Raw genomic sequence first — 17,816 nt, 5'->3', positions numbered from 1 at the left:
GTCTTACCCAACATTCAGACCATTATCCACCGCCTCTTGTCCGTCTGACATACTCGGCGGTCTATCCTCCATCTTCGTACCCCAATCACTCTCCGTGTCCCCCAACACGAGCTCCAACGTCCAACCCTGTGTGAAGAACTCATGTCCAATCCAATTCTTCGTATACACCATGCCATTCAACTTAGCGCTCTGAATGTAGATGTTCTTGTACTCTTTGTCGAAATTGGTGTTATGTATAGTAGCAGTGGCGTTTGTAAGCTTATTGGTAATGGATATGGAAGGGAAGAAGGGAGGAATAATAAAGTAGACATTTTGGCCTGGGTTTGGGAAGAGACCAAGCATGCTGAAGAGCGTGAAGGATGCCATGCTACCGGAATCGTCGTTGCCTGGAAGTCCGGCGGGTGTGGCGTTGAATCGTGATGGGATGTCTGTGCTTCAGGTTAGTGGCCATAGACCATCTCACATGACTTTGTCTCTTCCTTCAGGAAAGACTTACAGTAATGCGCTCTCTCGGCACTGAGCGCCGGCCTCCCTGCAAAGTGCGATAGGTATACAGTGAGAAAAACTGGTTCATTTCCAATATCCGCTAGACCACTCGTGTGGAAGTAGTCTAGTCTGCGCTGGAATGTCTCATCGCCACCGAGTAACTCAATAACTCCCCTGATATCGTGAGGTACGAAAAACATGTACTCCCATACACTGCTTTCAAATGTCTCGGAAGGGTTGGACGTCAGCGAACAGAAGTCCGTCAAAGGACTACAGGCAATAGGGTCTTGGTAGCCCCAGGTTCCGTTTAGATTCTTCGGTTGAAAAAAGCCCGTAAAGCCCGTATCGACACCATTGATGGAAGAAGTTTGATCAGCCTTGAAAAGATTTCGCCAGTTTGTCGCACGAGAGAAATACTTCGCTGTCGTGTTCTTACCAAGACCTTTTGCCAGAGCGGCGAGGTTATAGTCGTTGTAAGCATACTCCAGTGATCGAGATATACTCCTCGAGTTTGTGCCAAAACCGTAAGGGTCGAAGTCAGAAACTGGGATGTAGTTCAAGTTTTTCCAACTAGCTAGGCCACCACGACCCTCTTTACTCCACTCCAAAGGCTCGTTCTCCGCGTCGTTGACGATAGCTTCGTAGGCGAGTTCCCAGTCTATACCGCTTATGTTTTTAACGTAGGCATCAACTAAAACATTGTCAGCGTTTGAACCACCCTGTGTCCAACCTTTGCAGGTGCTCATCATGCAGTCTGGTAACCAGCCGCGGTATTTGTATGTATCAAGAAGACTTCGTATCAAACCAGACATGAGCAATGGTTCCAAGACGCTGAGAAAAGGTAGTTGCACGCGCCACATATCCCAAAGACAGTAGAAACTATCAAAATATGGTTCGTTGCTTTGCCAGTGTGGGTTCTCGCCAGTGTAGTTCTGAGGTGAAATCATGGTACGGTAGACCGCACTCCAAAAATTGGTTTGTATGTTGTCTTCCATGTCGCCAGTTTCGATGACTATTGGAGTGAGTTTCTCGCGCCATACGTTCTGGGCCGATGTAACGAGTGTTTCGAAGTCTGCATCGGGCCTTGGAATTTCGCTCCCAGCGCTCTGGCAAGCCTGGTCAGTGCTAATAAAACTTAATCCCATCTAAGTTATTGACCAAAAAAGTCAGTGTATGTTTCACATGCAGTTCATACAGAAGAGACTTTACCCGCGCAATTAGTGGTCCAGAAAGTGGGCCATTGAAGCGTATGAAGCCACCAGCTTGAACATAGAAATTGTTGAACCCACGCGTAACATGCAGCTCTTTTGGTTGTTCACCAGCCCTATCATTGACCCATACTCCAGAGTCTTTGACGGACCCTCCAGATATATCCAGGCAAAAGTAGGCCATATATGAACCTGCCCCGAAGCTTGGCAGAAAAGTGGCATTGCCTTTCATTCTGCCCACCTTCTGGCCTCCGTCCGCCTCTATAGTGATGGAAGCATTCTGGCGACTCGCCCATAAATCTGTCAGATCAAGCATTACAACCGGATCGTAACTTTCGTTTCGAAAAGATGCTGCTGAGAAGTTAAAGCGAAAGAGCGCAGCGTGTTCAGAGACGGTCATATCAGCGCGTATCCCGTTTTCCAGTGTTACCCCAAAGTAGCCTGGGCGTGCTTCGACTGATTCGTTTCGATAATGAGTTGCGCGTGCTGCGATTGAAAACTCGCATGTGTTGATATCAGTGCCTGAGCAGACTTGAGGAAAGATAGGGAAGTTGCCTAAGCTTGGGTTTCCTCCGGTTCCAGAATCATGCAAAGCCGAGAATCCAGTGATGTTGCTACCATCGGTGGAGAACCCTCCAGTATTCTCGCCGTCTACATCTGCAACGGCTTTGTTTGTTTTTAGCATTGGATGTTGGTATTTGTCTCATGCTGCTAACCTTTTGCCATGCTGTAAGGTAGTGTTGCACCTGCGAAGACATTTCCGCCATCCCTACTGCCGATCAACGGATCGATCCATCGCAGGGCATCCAAGCCTTGGATTTGCTTCGCATGTGTTCCTGTCTTTGACAATGTTACAAGATATGTGAAAGTCCGGATATAAAGAATCAAGGTTTTCATGTTGAAGCTTGGTGCTCGCGGCCGCCTATACACTTATGCTGGAGCAGAAGAGCGTGTATCTTGGTGGGCAATTCAACCTCGAAGCCCTTTGAACAGGTCAACGGTACGTGTGGTCGCTCCTACGGTTTGGAAATTGAATGGATGGGATACACAGCGAACGAAGGTTGCGACGCGTGCTAGCACTGACTTTGTTAAGTGTCTGACGAGTATCGCCCTAGTAAGGTTTACTTGTACTAGGGGGTTGATGGTTCCTCCCTGTTTGAGCGGGGTGTGTTGCGGGGTAAAGAAACCGGCTATCCGGTGTTGTAACCTCAGACTCATCCGCATTGTAGCATCTGTTGATCATTGTCGGTGACTCCAGAGCGCTAGCAATAGGACATGGGGTTAAGATTCTGAGCTTATCTTCAGCCTTGCACAGCCGTCTCGCCGTAGCGTCTCGCCTTGTTGCAGGCCAAGAACACGCCCCGTGCTGCCTCCCCCACAACCGGCTTCTTGTACTGCTGTGCAACGTACGAAGCAACCACAGCACCCGTAGGTCTTATACGGCACTAAGAAAAGTGCACACGAGTCCCATTGGTTGTGTGTCGAGTCCAAGGCCATTGTCCTAAAATGGATACCACCGACAGACGTAAGAACATGCCGGTGGGTATGCAATCGCAATTTCAGGTGTGCTTACTACAGGCTCTATTGCTGGTTCTGAAAGGAATGGTTTCTCGTATGGAGCATAATTTTCGATGCATGGTTTGGAGCCCAGCGATCCATAGGCTAGCTGCTCTTAACCGGGTCGTGTACCCGGCTAGCCGGACCCTTGTAGAAACAACAGATACGGTTGTGCTTTTTCGATCAGACATGATCTTTGACTTCCTTTGCCACCTTGGCAGTATTGGAAGACCCTGCCACCCATGTGAGAAGTGAACGATTGCAGAACTTAAGCAGAAAGACATTCATCTCGAAGTGTCAAATTCCAATATCTTTCCGCTCTAAATTTCTACCGAGTATGATTTGCACAGTTTCGAATTGTTCGTCTAACATGGCGGTATTGTTGTCATCAACTCCCTTTGCTGCGAAGGTGCTGTGAATTTGTGCATTCCCATGTCCAGTGAACACGAGGGCCTCGTGCGTTTCTTGTGCGGCATCACATCGCCAGCCGTATACCGTTTTGAACGAATTTATTCTTTGAAGCTGTTGCGTATATCTGGCGACGACCTTCTCGACAGACTCCATGCATTCTTTCTTGAAAATAAACCTTTCCATTGCCAGTATCGGGGCCTCTAGAGGAAGTGTGTGTATGCCATCTAATTCCACGTGCATAGTCCAACAGAATTGAAGCATATCTTCTTGGGGGCCAAGAACCTCGTCTCGAGCTGGAGAATCCAGAAAGTTTTGGTGCGCATCCAAACTTGGCCATATGCCTAGAATGTAGATTAAAGCGGGGTCCTCGACGCAATCGTAGAACTGTGAATTTGTACGCAGCTTTTCTCGGACGGATGACAGGCTTTGTATCAGTGCTGGATCGTCTGCCGCCACCTTCCTAAGACGCAGTTGGGTGATTTCGAGGACCGCCATGCTTCACCATGGATGTGCATAACGCAAAACCTTGTACCATGGACCAATCTCGTAAAGGGGAACCATGTAAGAAGAGGAGCACGGCGGGGACGGCACTCAGGAGAAACCTGGAAAGACGGCCGCCAATATGGTCGCTTTGATAGCGCCTTGGCATTCCACTGTCCGCTGTGCGATTAGCTTAAGGCCAGCCAGCGTTTCCTTTGGCATATTCGCTGCCTGAACATCATTTGTGCCTGGTACGCCTCGCATGCTACAGACAACAAGATTACGCGAAACCATCCTGCCTCGGTTGATCGACACCATTCTATTGGTCTCCCATGGACTCGCAGTCCGCCTCTTCGACTACCATGGCCACTGCGTTACATCACCTCTCAGAGATAGTTGCATGCAGCTCTAACTATTGTTAACAGGTATCCTGGTACACGATTGCTTGGTGAGTCAAGGCGACACCATGCAATTTTCTGGGCCCTTCCAATAACCGGTCTTTTGGACGCCGACAGCAAGAAGCCAACCTATCAGCGCAGATCTCTCTTGTAATGCGTGCCCCCATCTCGTGATGCAAAAATAGTCTGTCAAACATCTACAGGCAACAGTGAAAGCCATATTTATATGTTGTCGCATTCTAGTGGTGGTCCTGCGACGCCATCTCGACGCAACCGGGATGGCCTGAAGGCCATCAAGGCGAAGTTGTCTGTCGATTTATGATTTGCGCTCGCAAGTATGCCCGCAGTGGTTGCATATCACAGATGCTCAGCAGGTTAACGCATGAGAGTAACACAGCCCTCAAAGCCATCCGACAGTATGGTTGCATACCGGTGAGCGGGCTAGTAACCGGAGACATCTGGAGCCCTAGCATGCTAGACCCTTTTGGAGACCTCGGTCATCGAGCTCCTAAGCGAGATCGTAATCCTATTAGTCGGAGCTGTTTGTTTTACAGTATAGTGCTGCAAGCCAGCTAGGGCTCAGCCGTACACTTGGCGTCCCCTGATTAACATGAACCACCCCCATCCGCGGGGTCGCTTCACGCTCACAGTCTAAGCCCCCAGATCACGTAGTTCATATCTAGGGGCTATTGCATAGCACAGCAGAATATATACTGCTACAGGGGAAGCGTACCCGCGAATTGCACATGCTAAATCCTTCTTGTACCTCTGGTATCTTTATTGTTAATGTCGTCGCCTCAAGATCGCGGTGGTGTGATCGAAAGCTCTTCAAGTGACTCGCCAACTTTGTCGGATGGCGGAAATGGGGGTGCGCCGCCACTACCTCGCAAACCAATTCCAAGGAAGGGACATACCAAGTCACGCCGTGGTTGTTTCAACTGCAAGAAGAGGTACTTTTGGAGAAGATCAAGCGCAGGTGTATGTATGTGTGTGTGCATACGTTCTGACACTAGCACAGAAGGATCAAATGCAACGAAAGGCACCCTGAATGCAGCCATTGTATCAAGGCGGGATTGCAGTGCGAGTATCCAGCAAATATCATTCAAGCGATGCAGCGACCTCAACCATCGTCACAGGCTCAGGAAGTAGGTAACCCGCGATCAGCGTTAGGTGTTTTCGTGAGTGTATTCTTGGGCTTACATTCAACATCACAACACCTAACAATCGAAAGTCTATGGCGGATATGCGTTTGTTCCATCATTTTCTCATTACAGCCTACCCGCACCTCCCTGTTGGAGCCGACAAGATCTGGATCACAGCGATTCCTAGGTTTGCACACAGGGTATGTACTTTCCTCCACACCTCCAAGAGGTAACCGAAGTGCTGAATACTTCAGTATGAGTACCTCATGCACTCGATCCTAGCGCTAGCCGCGTCGCACTTGGATGCTGTTACGCATTCCGGTGTAGCCGAGCAGGCCATACAGCATAGAATCTTAGCTATGAAGTCTCTCAATGAAGCCCTCTCGGCACCTCCAAAGACCAGTTGCGAACGAGATGCAAGAATGGCCGCAGCCCTAGCACTTGCTTTCCAATCAAGCCACTTACAGGACGGTATGGCAGAATTCCTCACGATGGTCCGTGGGTGCAACCTAATTGGAGGCAACGAGACGACGTTGAGAGATGACTCAATCTTCAGTGTAAACACACCCATATTGGATGGTTTCGAAGCTCATACTGACGATATATAGGCATTCAGTGACGATGGCCACCTCCACACAATGCGAATGCGCGTCGGGACGTCGCCGCTGACTTGCGTTAACCACGAAGATCTCAACATGGCCGCGTTATCTCTCAACCTCATCAAGGCTCTAAGCATGTCGGACTGGGAGCTTTCATATTGGGAAACACTAGTATGCACAGTCAGTCATGCATATGACAGTCCGGTGGAGACATACACCACGTTCGTCATGCTCTACAACACGCCATCCCACTGGACCCATGATGAGTTTCAAGCCTTCATAGATCCCAATAACAGCGTTGCACAAATTCTCCTGGCTCACTTCATCGCGATCCAAGCCATCCTTACACCAATTCTTTACCTTGAAAGAGTCGACTTTCAGGGTGTACATGCCCCGACTGCGGTGCTGGGCTGGATCGAAGGGATATATTGGAATGTACCATGTCATATGAGGCACCACGTTGAGTGGCCCAGAAAAGTGTCTCGGTATCCCTTTATACGATTTATGGGGCAAAAGCAGGTCGAAAACTGCGATACGGATGCGCTTCTGGTTTAGATTTGTAAGAGACTGGGTTAAGTTTGTAAGCTTTCGTCTTTTGTTATCAACACAGTATTCTACCTACGATTGACGACCTTTCTGTACTATTGAGATACCCACAGCTGCTTCGCAGTTCAGAAACACAGTTACTTCGCTTTTCACTAAGTATATGTGCTGGTCATAGACCGAAATCATTTCCTACTCTGCTCGCCAAAACACGGTAGATATTATTGGGAAGCCTTGGCTTGTACACTGAGCCGAAGACCAAATCTACCGATCGAACAATCTGGAAGAGACACTCGCTCATCAAATTGTTCCAGACCTACGTAACATGTCGTAAATTACTCAATCGAAGGCTCTTGTTTCTTCAATATCTCCACAAGCCTCACAACTGTCTCAGGACTCCCGACTCGGATTAGGTTAATATGCTCTCTAACCTATACCAGCATCAACGCACCCACTGGTTGTACTTGCATACCTTTTCATAGAGAACATCCCAAAAATACCCAGTACCATCTCTGAAGCGTCATAAACCAGCCGCAAACAAGTACTGTCGTATCTGTTGTCGTAATAGCTTGAGAGAATATTTGAAAGTATTGAGCTATGATGGGGCAATTTCCTTTGGGAGGTTTCTGGCAGCTGATGTGTGTGATTCTGGTCGATGAGGATATGGATCACCTCTGACCTATGTATTGAGAGTGAAATAAGAGCTGAGAATGATGTGTTCCAAGCCACTCAAAGAATAGTGCAGAGGAGGACATCAACTGCTCGGAACCATGTTTCATATCTATGGCCAGGGAATCTGTCGAAGTATGCGACGTATCCTCCCTTTGGAGAGTATGATGTTGGGTGAAACGTATGATGTCTATCATCGACATTTGTGTGCATCTGCTGAGCATGAGGTTAGGCGACTGGCCAACCCAAATATCTTCGCGACCTGCACTAGATGTCAAGACCCTCAGCCAACTGACTCGACTTGATTCAAATCGAACAACATACCATCATTAAACGTTCATAGTTGCACATCGCTTTCAGGTCGTTCCTCTAATCTACTGCAATAGAGTGCGTATTGGTGCCAAGGCAAGGCAGAGATATCCCTGGATATGTGACTATGGTACTATTCTTATGTAGATTTTGGGCGAACATAATGCCAGTTGGCATGCTTGGGAACTACGTCTAGATCCAAACTCAAGCCCGGTTATCATTGTACCCTACTGACAAGATATCACGTTATGCAGACATGCTCCCAAACCACTTCCTCATCAGGCTCTTCCTCTCTCTCTTCAGTTCGATAGCATCCTCCTCCACTACAGCACTATCCCTCAATCTGCCAACCCATTTTGGAGGTCCCCTCTCTCTAACGCATTTTTCTTGTGCCTTGATCCAATATTCTTGCTCCATAGTGCGATCATTACAAGCATTGGCGTACCAGTCGTGCCATTCCTTATGATCCCACCCACACCTACTTCCCCATTTCTCTTTGATCTTCTCAACAAAGCCTTCAAGCTCAGTCTTCGCACAAGCAGAGCAAAGAGTCTCTTGTGGAAGAAAGCCAGAAATTGGTGTACGGTAGTAGGTGTAATGGTTCGAATAAGGTGTGTAGTAGGCTTTGCAGTGTGGAGATGTGCAAGGACGGAGTGTATAGCGCCAATCCCATATATCTTCTTGGGCTCCTGGTTTTCCTTTTGTTCCGTTATTTTTCTGGTTCAGGGATATCGGACGGACACCCAACACTCTTTGCTTTTGTTCTTGTACTAGTGCGGCATCCTTGTATCGGCGTTCTCGTCTGAAGCCCTCTTTCAGTATCTCAAACTCTGCAGCTATGACGCCCAGGGTCTTCCGCCCGGCGCTCTGACGTAGATTCTCGTACTCGCGCTTGCACGATACGTTGGCCTGATTCAAATCTTGGTTGGCATGGCGTGGACAGTAGCCGTGAAGACGGGACATGTTATACGGGCTCTGAGGTAGGTAGTAATTCGATCCCGTACGAGCAGGCGTATAATGCAAGGTACATGAAGGATACAGGCAAGGTATGTAGTGGTCTAGAGGGTTGTATTGACCTGGCGGCGAGGACACCGAAGGCTCTAAGACCACTGGAGCCGACTGAGTGGAGATACGTAGGTTGGTGGACTTGGTAGACCTGGTAGACCTGATGGACTTGGTGGACTTGGTGGACTTGGTAGACTGGTAGGAGGCCACTCGCGACTTCAAGCCTACGTTTGGCGGTGTAAAATGAGCTGGTAGAGGAATTCCTTCCCATCTTGAATCGGGCTCTTGACAAGAAGCCGATCTGGCTTTGAGACTGCTTACTCTTTTCCTAACAACCTTAAGCGACCCAGCTGAGCTTACGGGAAGAGAGATTGGGCGTTTCGGAGTTGGCGATATTGGTGTTCCCCACGCTTGGAAATTATCGATCTGTTCCATCAAGGTCGCAGTTGGACTTGTAAACGATGGTATATGATGATATTGAGCCTTTGTGAGAGGATTCGGTATCTTGTTGACCAAAGGTTCTGGTAGCTGAATAGTCTTCGGTCTTGCTCTTGGCCATGTCTGTGGCTTTGGCAGAGGATCTGGCTCCACGAACCGCACCGCCGATGGTGACGATCTTCTATTAGAGATCATAGTCACCGATTCGGAAGATTTAAGACTGGGCTTTAGGCTCGATCTTTGAGGTCTCAGTGGTGATGAGGTGGAAGATGGCGATGTGTTGTATTGATCATTCAACGACGATTGAGATGAGCGTGGTGTTGAGGGGGCGCTGGAAGCTGTATCGACGAAAGGCATATCAGCAGATATTATGTCTGCTATTGTTGGAGTATCGGTAGTGACTGTTGAGGAGCGACTCTTTGAAGTGCTGACCAAGGGAATATGGCTGGCTGTCGACTTTTGTGTACTCTTTGATTGCTGGGTGGGTCGCATAGTGCCAGTCCCTAGATGTATAACCTGAGACATGACGGGCAGGGATGATGCCAGCAACCTGCCAAATCGAGCCTTACATGCAGGGCTTATCGATGGGACGAAAAGGAGATCTGGTGGACATCCTGTGGTCCAGGAGGAAAACAGTAGTCTCCGGAGTGGTCGGATGAAAAGTTAAAGGGCGACGTGAGTAGTGCAGACAGGCGGTTGAAAAGTAAACATCGGGAAAAGTACGAATCAAGATAGGGGCAGTACAGCCTGCTTCAAAGCGGTTGAGTCGTCTAAAAGTATTCCGCAGATGGGAAAGCAAACAAAAACGAAGAAACACAGCATTTGTGTCGGAAAGGTGATGTGGACTCAGCCTATTTATCTGCGTTGACAAACGCCGCCTGACATGTCGCGCCTATACTATTGGACACTCACCAGCCGCGTCATCGCTCTGTAGAGTCGGAATAAGATTTGTGTATCGAAGGATCTTACATTGTTGAGTTTGAAGGGTTATAGATGAGATCTGCAGCGGCGAGAGAGGCGAAGTCCAGTCCCAGTCGGCCTCGCGAACACGCTATCCTATTGGGAACAATACACGCGAACCGCCTCCGCACCGTGAAAGATAGTTTGAGTAAGATTGACAGATTCACGCAATTTCGGAGAGGGGCGAAAGACAGAGAGAAAATCTGGCATCGCTCTGTCCAATCTATCCACGCGACGAGGTGTCGAACAAGAATGTTACATCTAAGCCAAGAGACTGTCGATTGTCCCGGAATGGTATAATTGTATGGCACATGGCAATTTGGAATAGTTCTAGTAAAGTGTCTATAGTTTGGCCTTGGGCTGTTCTTGCTTGAGCATCGCTTCGGCAACAAGGCGTCGCTGAATCTTTCCTGTTGCAGTCTTGGGCCTGTGTGTGCGTAGTCAGTGCATGTTTCATCTGCATTGTTGTTGTTGTTAACGTACATGATATCGGTGAAGAAGATCTACCATTTGTTAGATTATGTCTCACACCGCTGGGTTCGATTGGACGTCGACATACCTTTTTCGGTAGCTTAAATTTAGCAACGCGGTCCGTCAGCCATGTCTTCAGCTCTCCCGCAGTCAGCGCATGGCCCTCTTTGACCACAACCGCAAGACCAACATCTTGGCCATACATCTCGTCTTCGATGGCGAAGCTCACGGCTTCAGATACTGCGGGATTCTGTGCAATGACGTTGTCCAGTTCGATCGGGCTAATTTTCTCACCACCTTTGTTGATCAGCTCCTTGATGCGACCAGTAATGATGACATATCCTTCAGCATCCTGCTTGCCCTGATCTCCAGTACGGAAGAAACCGTCTTTGGTGAAAGATGAGGCGTTGGCAGCTGGGTTATTGAGATATCCCTTGGTGACGTTTTCACCACGGATACAGATCTCTGCCTCTCTTCCTTGTGGTACCTCCTTGCCAGCATCGTCGAGGATCTTGACTTCGACACCCTGGCCAAGTCCCACACTGCCGGGCTTACGTTGGTTGGGAGGAAGAGGGTTACTAGTCATCTGATGCGCAGCCTCTGTCATGGCGTATGCCTCCAACACTGGGGCTCCGAACGCCTTCTCAAGTTCGTGGAACGTTTTGGGCGAAAGGGGACTGGAACAAGATCGGATAAAGCGGATTTTGGCCATTGGGCTCGGAAGGGGACTCTTCAGCAGAATCTGGTGAATGGTAGGGACGGCGGTATACCAGTTTGCCTTGTGCTCATTGAAGTCTTTCCAGAACTCGGAGGCGGAGAACTTGGGCGGCACAATGACTGAACCTCCCGACGCCAAGGGAGCCAGGAACCCAGCGAGCAAACCGTGCACGTGAAAGAGAGGCATAACCAGCATGGTACGATCGTTGGGTGTTAACTCATAGGTTCCCTGGATGTTCTTCATGGTGCGCAACAAATTGCGATGCGTCAGGGGTACAGCCTTGGGTCGTCCAGTAGTACCGCTCGTGTGCAGCACAAGAGCGACATCGTCGGGCTGCGCAGACTGGACGGGCGCGGTTATACCCGCAAGCTTTCCAGCCTCCTTCACATCCAGGACGACCTCACTGCCATTGTAATAGCATTCGGCGATGGCGGCATTGTATTTCCTTGCTGCGCGGACAGCAGCCGCATCTTGCGCAAATGCACCCTTTGGTACCAGAGCAATTGCTGAGCTGAGGTCGTCGATGTAGAACTCGAACTCGGATTGCTTGTATGCCGGGTTCAGTGGCGCTGCGATAGCTCTCTGCCATGATGCAGCGATGAAGGACACGATGAACTCATACGTGTTGGGCAGTGCGATGGACACAGCTGCCTCGGCAGAAACGCCGACCTTTGCCAATTGTTGTTGGAAAGCCTTCACGTCGGTGGCAAGCTTCTTGTACGTGACAGTCAAGGCAGGGCTGCCGGGGACGATGACAGCGGTCGATGTCGAGTCCTTGGAGAAGGCGTGTTCTAAAGTGGTTGGAGACATGATGATTACTAGATAGGGGATCTGGCGGTTGCGATTAGATGGACACTCATAACGCTGGGGTTCAGGGCCATGGTACCTTGATGCTTCTATGACGCGCAAGGAAAATCTAAGGTCTAATGCGGACACCGGAGCCTGCTCAGATGTATCGAGAGATATGGAAGTCACTTATCAAGGATAAGGATTTGGGTATGACAGGATAGCAATGGGCGTTCCTGCATGTATGCACACGTAATGCGGCTAACGCCTTAGCGTGGGGAACCGACGACGACACGCGGGCTGGGGTGCTTGGCGGGCCTTTGACATTGCGCCTGCCACTCCACCACCCTCACAACAGCCTTACAACCACAACCACAAACCTCAACCGCCGCCTCTGCTCCATGTACTGTGCATCCACAAAACACTTACTAATCTAGCCATTTTTCTGCACTCTAGCTTCCCCCGCCGCCATCCGCCTAGTGACGAGGGCAGCCACATTCGCATTACCCCAAGTCGCGCCTGCGCGCACATCGATATCAGCATGGCGTCTCAGCAGCCGCAGAAGGCGCAAGGCCTGCCCAACCCCTATGGTCTTCCAAACCCCTACGCCCAGAAAGGCCTTCCAAATCCGTATGCTTCGGCCACCATCTCCGCTGCGCCTGTCAAATATACAGAGGAACAGGCCAAGGCCGAGCAACACAAGAAAGCACCTGGTATCTATCTGAACTGCTCCGTACCATTGTCCTGAAGCATCACTCATGTGATTGTGTAGCTTTCCATAATCCACACAATATCAAGCGTCCCCAGGCCAAGAAAGCTGGCCCAACCATCAAGAAGGCCACCATGCCTGTAGCTGCACCACTCTCTTCTTCGGGTTCTGGTCCGGCCAACAACCAGCAGCATGGCATCGACTATTACCGCAGCACCGTAGAGGACGACTTGTCCATTATGGAAGAAAAGAGGATCCGCAATTATGAGGAGAAGCAAAGGAAGAAAGAGCAGAAGAAGTTCAACAAGATATTCGGACAGTGGAACCCTCAAGCTCCCCACAAACCCGAGCGATACTCCAACCTTCGAGCATACAAGGCCAGTGGCGGATACCGGCGCAAGAAGGAAGGCTTCACAGCTTTCTTACGGGGAGCTGCCGCCCAGTACAAGTCTCGTGACGGCAGTGAGGAGACCAACGGTTCCCATTCAGCGTCTTCTTCGAGCCCAATGCCTGCTACGTTTACCAAACCGTCTTTCGCCCCGCCTGCATCTTACGAAGACAGCTCTGCAATTCCCTCGTCTGACCTGTCAGGAGAAGACGCTTATGCCCGTCGCATGCGCCTGTCCCAGCAACAGCCTGACGTCGTACCGCCCCCGCCTCCAGCAGTCACTGACGATAACCCTCCGCCCCCACCTCCGCCGACCTATCAAGGTGCGACTATCTCTGCACCACCGGTACGCTATGCAAATGCGACTATATCTGTACCACCAGTCCGGTTCGAGCGCCCCGACGTTCAAATGGAAGATGCAGACAACGAACCATCCCGCGAAGAACGCCCTGCCAAGCGCGCTAAGATTAGCAAGGCGGAAGCAATGATGGCTAAAATGGGTTATAAGAAGGGCCAAGGTCTCGGAAAGAACAACGATGGTGTTATTACCCATCTAGAAGTGAAAAAACGTAAAGTCCCACAGGGTGCAAGCACTCTCGACGACGAAAACGGCAAGGTCAAGTCACAACAGGTCTGGGATGTCAGTGGTGGTATGCGCACTCAGAAAGACGAGCCTGGCAAGTTTGGTGCGGAGTCCGCTGTTGTGGTCACTTGGGGCTGTGTGGACGGTGTCGACTGGGATGCCAATGCCGAACGCAACGACGGTGGTATCCGACAAGACATGGGTGAAGCGTTCAGCAACAAGGTAAATTCCACTCCAAAGTTACGAAGGTACACATGCTAACAGAACCAGTTTGGTCCAGTTGAGCATGTTCAACTAGATGAGAACAACCAGGACGGCGTAGTTTATATCCACTTCCAGTCAGTTCTCAGTGCCCTCAACGCCGTCAACCGCTTCGATGAAGGATGGGAATTCAGAGGCAGGAAGATCACTGCCAAGTTCTACGACGAGCGCAAGTTTCACTCTGGCATTTACGATCACTAGGATCCACTCCTGCTGTTGTCGGCCGGTTGAGTGCGCGTGCTTTGGTTATTAGCGTTTGAAGAACTACCGGGGTGTTCGACTTTATGATTGGTGTTCTTGGAGACATAGAATATGCCAAGGGACGAGAAGTTGAAGGAAGTGGCACATCTGTCACGATTCGGATATGCTTGAGGAGGAAGACGTGTACAACTGTATGGTTCAAGGAGGGTGGTATACTAGAAGCCTATACTATGCACCTGAAATCAACCACCATAAGATACGGAGCCCACGTAACGCTGCGCGTCCACCATAATTCCATCACATCAATGTATCTTGTCTTTAACGCGACCTACACGCTGGCTTGTTTATACGACAATGTCAGAGGATGGAACCTTGTGTAGTTGCAAACAGGACATCGTTATCGTATCGTCCAAGGGCAGCTGCGCCGCGGTCTCTATACTCATACTCGTACAAAGTATTACATATCCACCCATCTAAAAGAGATTCCAAGATTCGCCTGCAACTAAACCATGTTTCTCATGCGAGGTACGCCCGACTCCAAGGTATATACTCTCCTTCACTTGTCCCACCTCACTCTCCTCTCCCGACTAAGCATTGCCGGGTTTTTCATCGGTATCGATATGCCATACGACATAATTCGGTAGCCCATAAACGCCATAGCCTGCTCTCTTAGCCATCTTCGCAAACCCTTCTGTCTCGGCCTGGTTTTCAAATGCATAGCTTGGGAAGTTTATGCCAGAACGGTGTACGTCTGCTTTTACAATGATGTTAACGCCACCGATGCCATCTAGGGGTATTTCTTCGTCCTTGTCGGCGCGCCAATCGCCCATCTTGGCCATGTACTTGCGGTTCGTGGGGTATTGTTTATAGCCTATAAAGATGAATTAACGAATAGAAATAGTGAGGAGGGAAATGAAGAGAGTGATACCTTCTGCAAGGACTACATCTTTGTTGAGGGTGGAAGCGAGTTTGAGACCTTCGGGAGATTCTTGCCAGGAATTGTAATCGACTGGGTCCCGTTAGTGAAGACTGTATTGCTAAGTTGTGGAAAACCTACAGCGCCCTTCGATATCGACCATCTTGCCGTTCTCCTCCTTGTAGCGGTGGAACCAGATATCTGTGTATTGTTAGCGCTAGCGCCCCAAGATGATATTGCAACACATACTAGGGACAAGGACATCGCGGTCATGTGCTACGAAGTCCTCGATGATCTTGGACGGACTATCGACAATGTCCACATCCCTCCAGTAAACCCAGCTGTGCTCTGGTTTCAACGCAGTGTATAGCAGGTAGTTCCTGGCTTTACCTAGTGCCTTTCTCCGCGGGCCTTGTGCTTCGAAGCTATGTCTGTCCTCGACACTTTGCGAGAGTGTGACACCAAAGTCCTTCTCAATGATCATCGTCGACCTGAAAGCAACTTCAGGATTGTTTTGCACTCTCTCCAGCTCCTTTGCCAACGCAGCCATAGTATCGTCGGTCGAATCGCCGACCAAGAAAGCCAAATCGATCAGCTCGTGGGGATAAGTGAGCGAGGTGAGGAGGTCGAAGTGTTTCGCAAGGTAGTATGAGGCATCGCGAAGCGGAGTAAGGATTAGGACGCGCTCCTTGTTCTTCGCTGCGTCAACGGTCGATGTGATCTTGTTTAGGTCTACATGCTCGATATCGGTGGAATTGACCTCTACTGGCTTGTGGTGGTTGAATATTACAGGTGTGTTTAGATGCGCATGCCAGTCTTCGTTCTCGTTCGCTGTCATGTGCATTGGAGGTTTTGAGGGACCGAAGCAGTAGAATCTGTTATGAGGAGATTAGCATCAGCACGATGCGAATCATGACGAGGCCTCTGCTGGAGCTCTGTAAATACGAATTGTGTGACATACCTCTGCACCTCTTGTGCTGCGGACCCCATTGACCGCCATAGCAGCAAGATCGCGGCAACCAGACCGACTGATACCAGAAACCTTGGGTTCCGCACTGTGTGTATGACCTGCCGTGATGGTGGCAGCCGTGCTTTAGCGGCCTTCCACGAGTATCCTTTTCCTGCAAGCATGTTGAGTCGGAATGGTCCCGCGTGTTCTTTCTCCACCTCTTCCCCTCTAGCCTGAGATATGCGTATCGATGAGCTACGCGCTCGGACGCTGTCTGTATTACTGGTTTCCCTCTGCGAATGAAGCGGCGGCGACTGCGACTGTGGCCTCTCCAGTTTGGCGGTTGGGAGCGCCGGGGCGCGCGACGTTTAGGGTGGGAACTAAATGTTGCGGGTGACGTCGCAGCGAAGGCGGGCTAGCAAGAGCGGAAGCGACAGACAGTAATGACTAGTGAAAGCAGGGTCCTGACTGGCTGCACGGTGGTACAGAGCAGGAAAGCAGCGATGGGGTGAAGCAGAGGCGCAATTGCGTTACAGGAGCAACTCGTTCAGTACAGATTACCGTTGAGCGCGACGAGCATGCAAATGACGCTAAGTGCAGATCAATCGCGATAGTGCCGCTGGTGACGACGCTTCGGAAATACAGTAGTCTGTAGTTCTTTCATAATTCGCCGAAAGACTTGGTGAGCCGGCAACAATGCTTCTCTGGCCACTATTACTGCTTGGTGTACTCTGGCAAGTTGTATTGCGTCCAATGCGCGACACCACCTGCATCCTAAGATGCGCACGTGAAAACATGTGTCGGTAACATCAACATCTACCGCGCCGCGGTTGTCAAGAGCGAGGCTGCATTATACAGGCCGCAGGTACATAGGATCATTGCAGCGTGATTGGCCTTGGGCAGTCTGTGATATTTACAAAAGAGGCCCATTTGTTTACCCACGTCATCTGTTATACGAACTTAGCCACTGCGGCCCGCACGTTAGAGCCCGCTTTCCGTCTTACCACGCATGTGATACGCCTCGGGACGCCTGGAAAGCAGCTACTCGCCATGACAAACTTTGATTTGGGCCTTTATGGGACTGTCCTTCTCGCATGCGTGACTTTGTCGAGGTCTCAACGAATCCGCAGTGGCTGGTGGCTCTGCTCTGGCGGTCAAAGGTGAAACTGATGTGAGGTTTGTATGGAGTGTCCGGGAGTCTAGAGTGTTCCTATCAAACACTCATATTTAGACGGCGATCACGGCGAAGGGACTACAACGTTCAAGATAACATCTCAGGCACATATGATACATGGCCATGTTTCAGTGCTACTGATCTGTTGTGAGAGTTAAGTAAGTCTTTTTTTTTCTTGAGCAGACACAAGTTTACAATGACTGGCAAATATCGAAGCACCAAAACTTGGACACACATCACGAAGAATACGAGCAAGGTTAAAGAGAAAGACTGCATGCCACTATCCCAAATAAAGCAACTCCTTCTGCAATTCTGCACTCCGTGTCGCGGAGCAGACTTAAGTGTACTGCGGATTAACAGTCTGCTCGACCCTCGTAGCCAAGTGATACATACAATTGTTACATGCTGAACCATGAAACCGTCCCCAGAAGCCCTTCAGTCCTCAGATGCTGAAC

General features: G+C 49.9%; 7 protein-coding genes across 7 annotated transcripts; 2 read left to right on the top strand and 5 right to left on the bottom strand.

Annotated features, from left to right (window-relative positions):
• Positions 1 to 3: 3 nt before the first annotated feature.
• Positions 4 to 2,591, bottom strand: GT037_003632 (glycoside hydrolase family 92 protein; the record flags this gene model as incomplete). Its single annotated transcript, XM_038928679.1, has 4 exons — positions 4 to 428; positions 497 to 1,631; positions 1,696 to 2,360; positions 2,411 to 2,591. The coding sequence occupies 4 exons, from the start codon at positions 2,589 to 2,591 to the stop codon at positions 4 to 6; spliced, it is 2,406 nt and encodes an 801-aa protein (XP_038788386.1).
• Positions 2,592 to 3,548: 957 nt separating this feature from the next.
• GT037_003631 (uncharacterized protein) lies at positions 3,549 to 4,157 on the bottom strand (the record flags this gene model as incomplete). The annotated part of the gene is made up of 1 exon (XM_038928678.1): positions 3,549 to 4,157. One exon carries the CDS (start codon positions 4,155 to 4,157, stop codon positions 3,549 to 3,551), a length of 609 nt encoding a protein of 202 aa, XP_038788385.1.
• A 1,492-nt stretch (positions 4,158 to 5,649) lies between these two features.
• Positions 5,650 to 6,836, top strand: GT037_003630 (uncharacterized protein; the record flags this gene model as incomplete). Its single annotated transcript, XM_038928677.1, has 4 exons — positions 5,650 to 5,718; positions 5,772 to 5,882; positions 5,937 to 6,239; positions 6,291 to 6,836. The coding sequence occupies 4 exons, from the start codon at positions 5,650 to 5,652 to the stop codon at positions 6,834 to 6,836; spliced, it is 1,029 nt and encodes a 342-aa protein (XP_038788384.1).
• A 1,212-nt stretch (positions 6,837 to 8,048) lies between these two features.
• GT037_003629 (uncharacterized protein) lies at positions 8,049 to 9,770 on the bottom strand (the record flags this gene model as incomplete). Its single annotated transcript, XM_038928676.1, has 1 exon — positions 8,049 to 9,770. The coding sequence occupies one exon, from the start codon at positions 9,768 to 9,770 to the stop codon at positions 8,049 to 8,051; it is 1,722 nt and encodes a 573-aa protein (XP_038788383.1).
• A 777-nt stretch (positions 9,771 to 10,547) lies between these two features.
• On the bottom strand, positions 10,548 to 12,204 carry GT037_003628 (acetyl-synthetase-like protein; the record flags this gene model as incomplete). The annotated part of the gene is made up of 3 exons (XM_038928675.1): positions 10,548 to 10,632; positions 10,689 to 10,708; positions 10,765 to 12,204. 3 exons carry the CDS (start codon positions 12,202 to 12,204, stop codon positions 10,548 to 10,550), a joined length of 1,545 nt encoding a protein of 514 aa, XP_038788382.1.
• Positions 12,205 to 12,721: 517 nt separating this feature from the next.
• Positions 12,722 to 14,322, top strand: GT037_003627 (g-patch dna repair protein; the record flags this gene model as incomplete). The annotated part of the gene is made up of 3 exons (XM_038928674.1): positions 12,722 to 12,893; positions 12,953 to 14,082; positions 14,131 to 14,322. The coding sequence occupies 3 exons, from the start codon at positions 12,722 to 12,724 to the stop codon at positions 14,320 to 14,322; spliced, it is 1,494 nt and encodes a 497-aa protein (XP_038788381.1).
• A 587-nt stretch (positions 14,323 to 14,909) lies between these two features.
• On the bottom strand, positions 14,910 to 16,369 carry GT037_003626 (mannan polymerase ii complex anp1 subunit; the record flags this gene model as incomplete). The annotated part of the gene is made up of 5 exons (XM_038928673.1): positions 14,910 to 15,193; positions 15,251 to 15,331; positions 15,380 to 15,439; positions 15,488 to 16,113; positions 16,200 to 16,369. The coding sequence occupies 5 exons, from the start codon at positions 16,367 to 16,369 to the stop codon at positions 14,910 to 14,912; spliced, it is 1,221 nt and encodes a 406-aa protein (XP_038788380.1).
• Between the last annotated feature and the right edge of the window lie 1,447 nt (positions 16,370 to 17,816).

Source organism: Alternaria burnsii, assembly GCF_013036055.1.
Source record: "Alternaria burnsii strain CBS107.38 chromosome Unknown 730, whole genome shotgun sequence".
NCBI lineage: Eukaryota > Fungi > Ascomycota > Dothideomycetes > Pleosporales > Pleosporaceae > Alternaria > Alternaria burnsii.
Note: the sequence above shows the minus strand (reverse complement) of the source record. Positions and strands in the feature narration are given on the sequence as shown.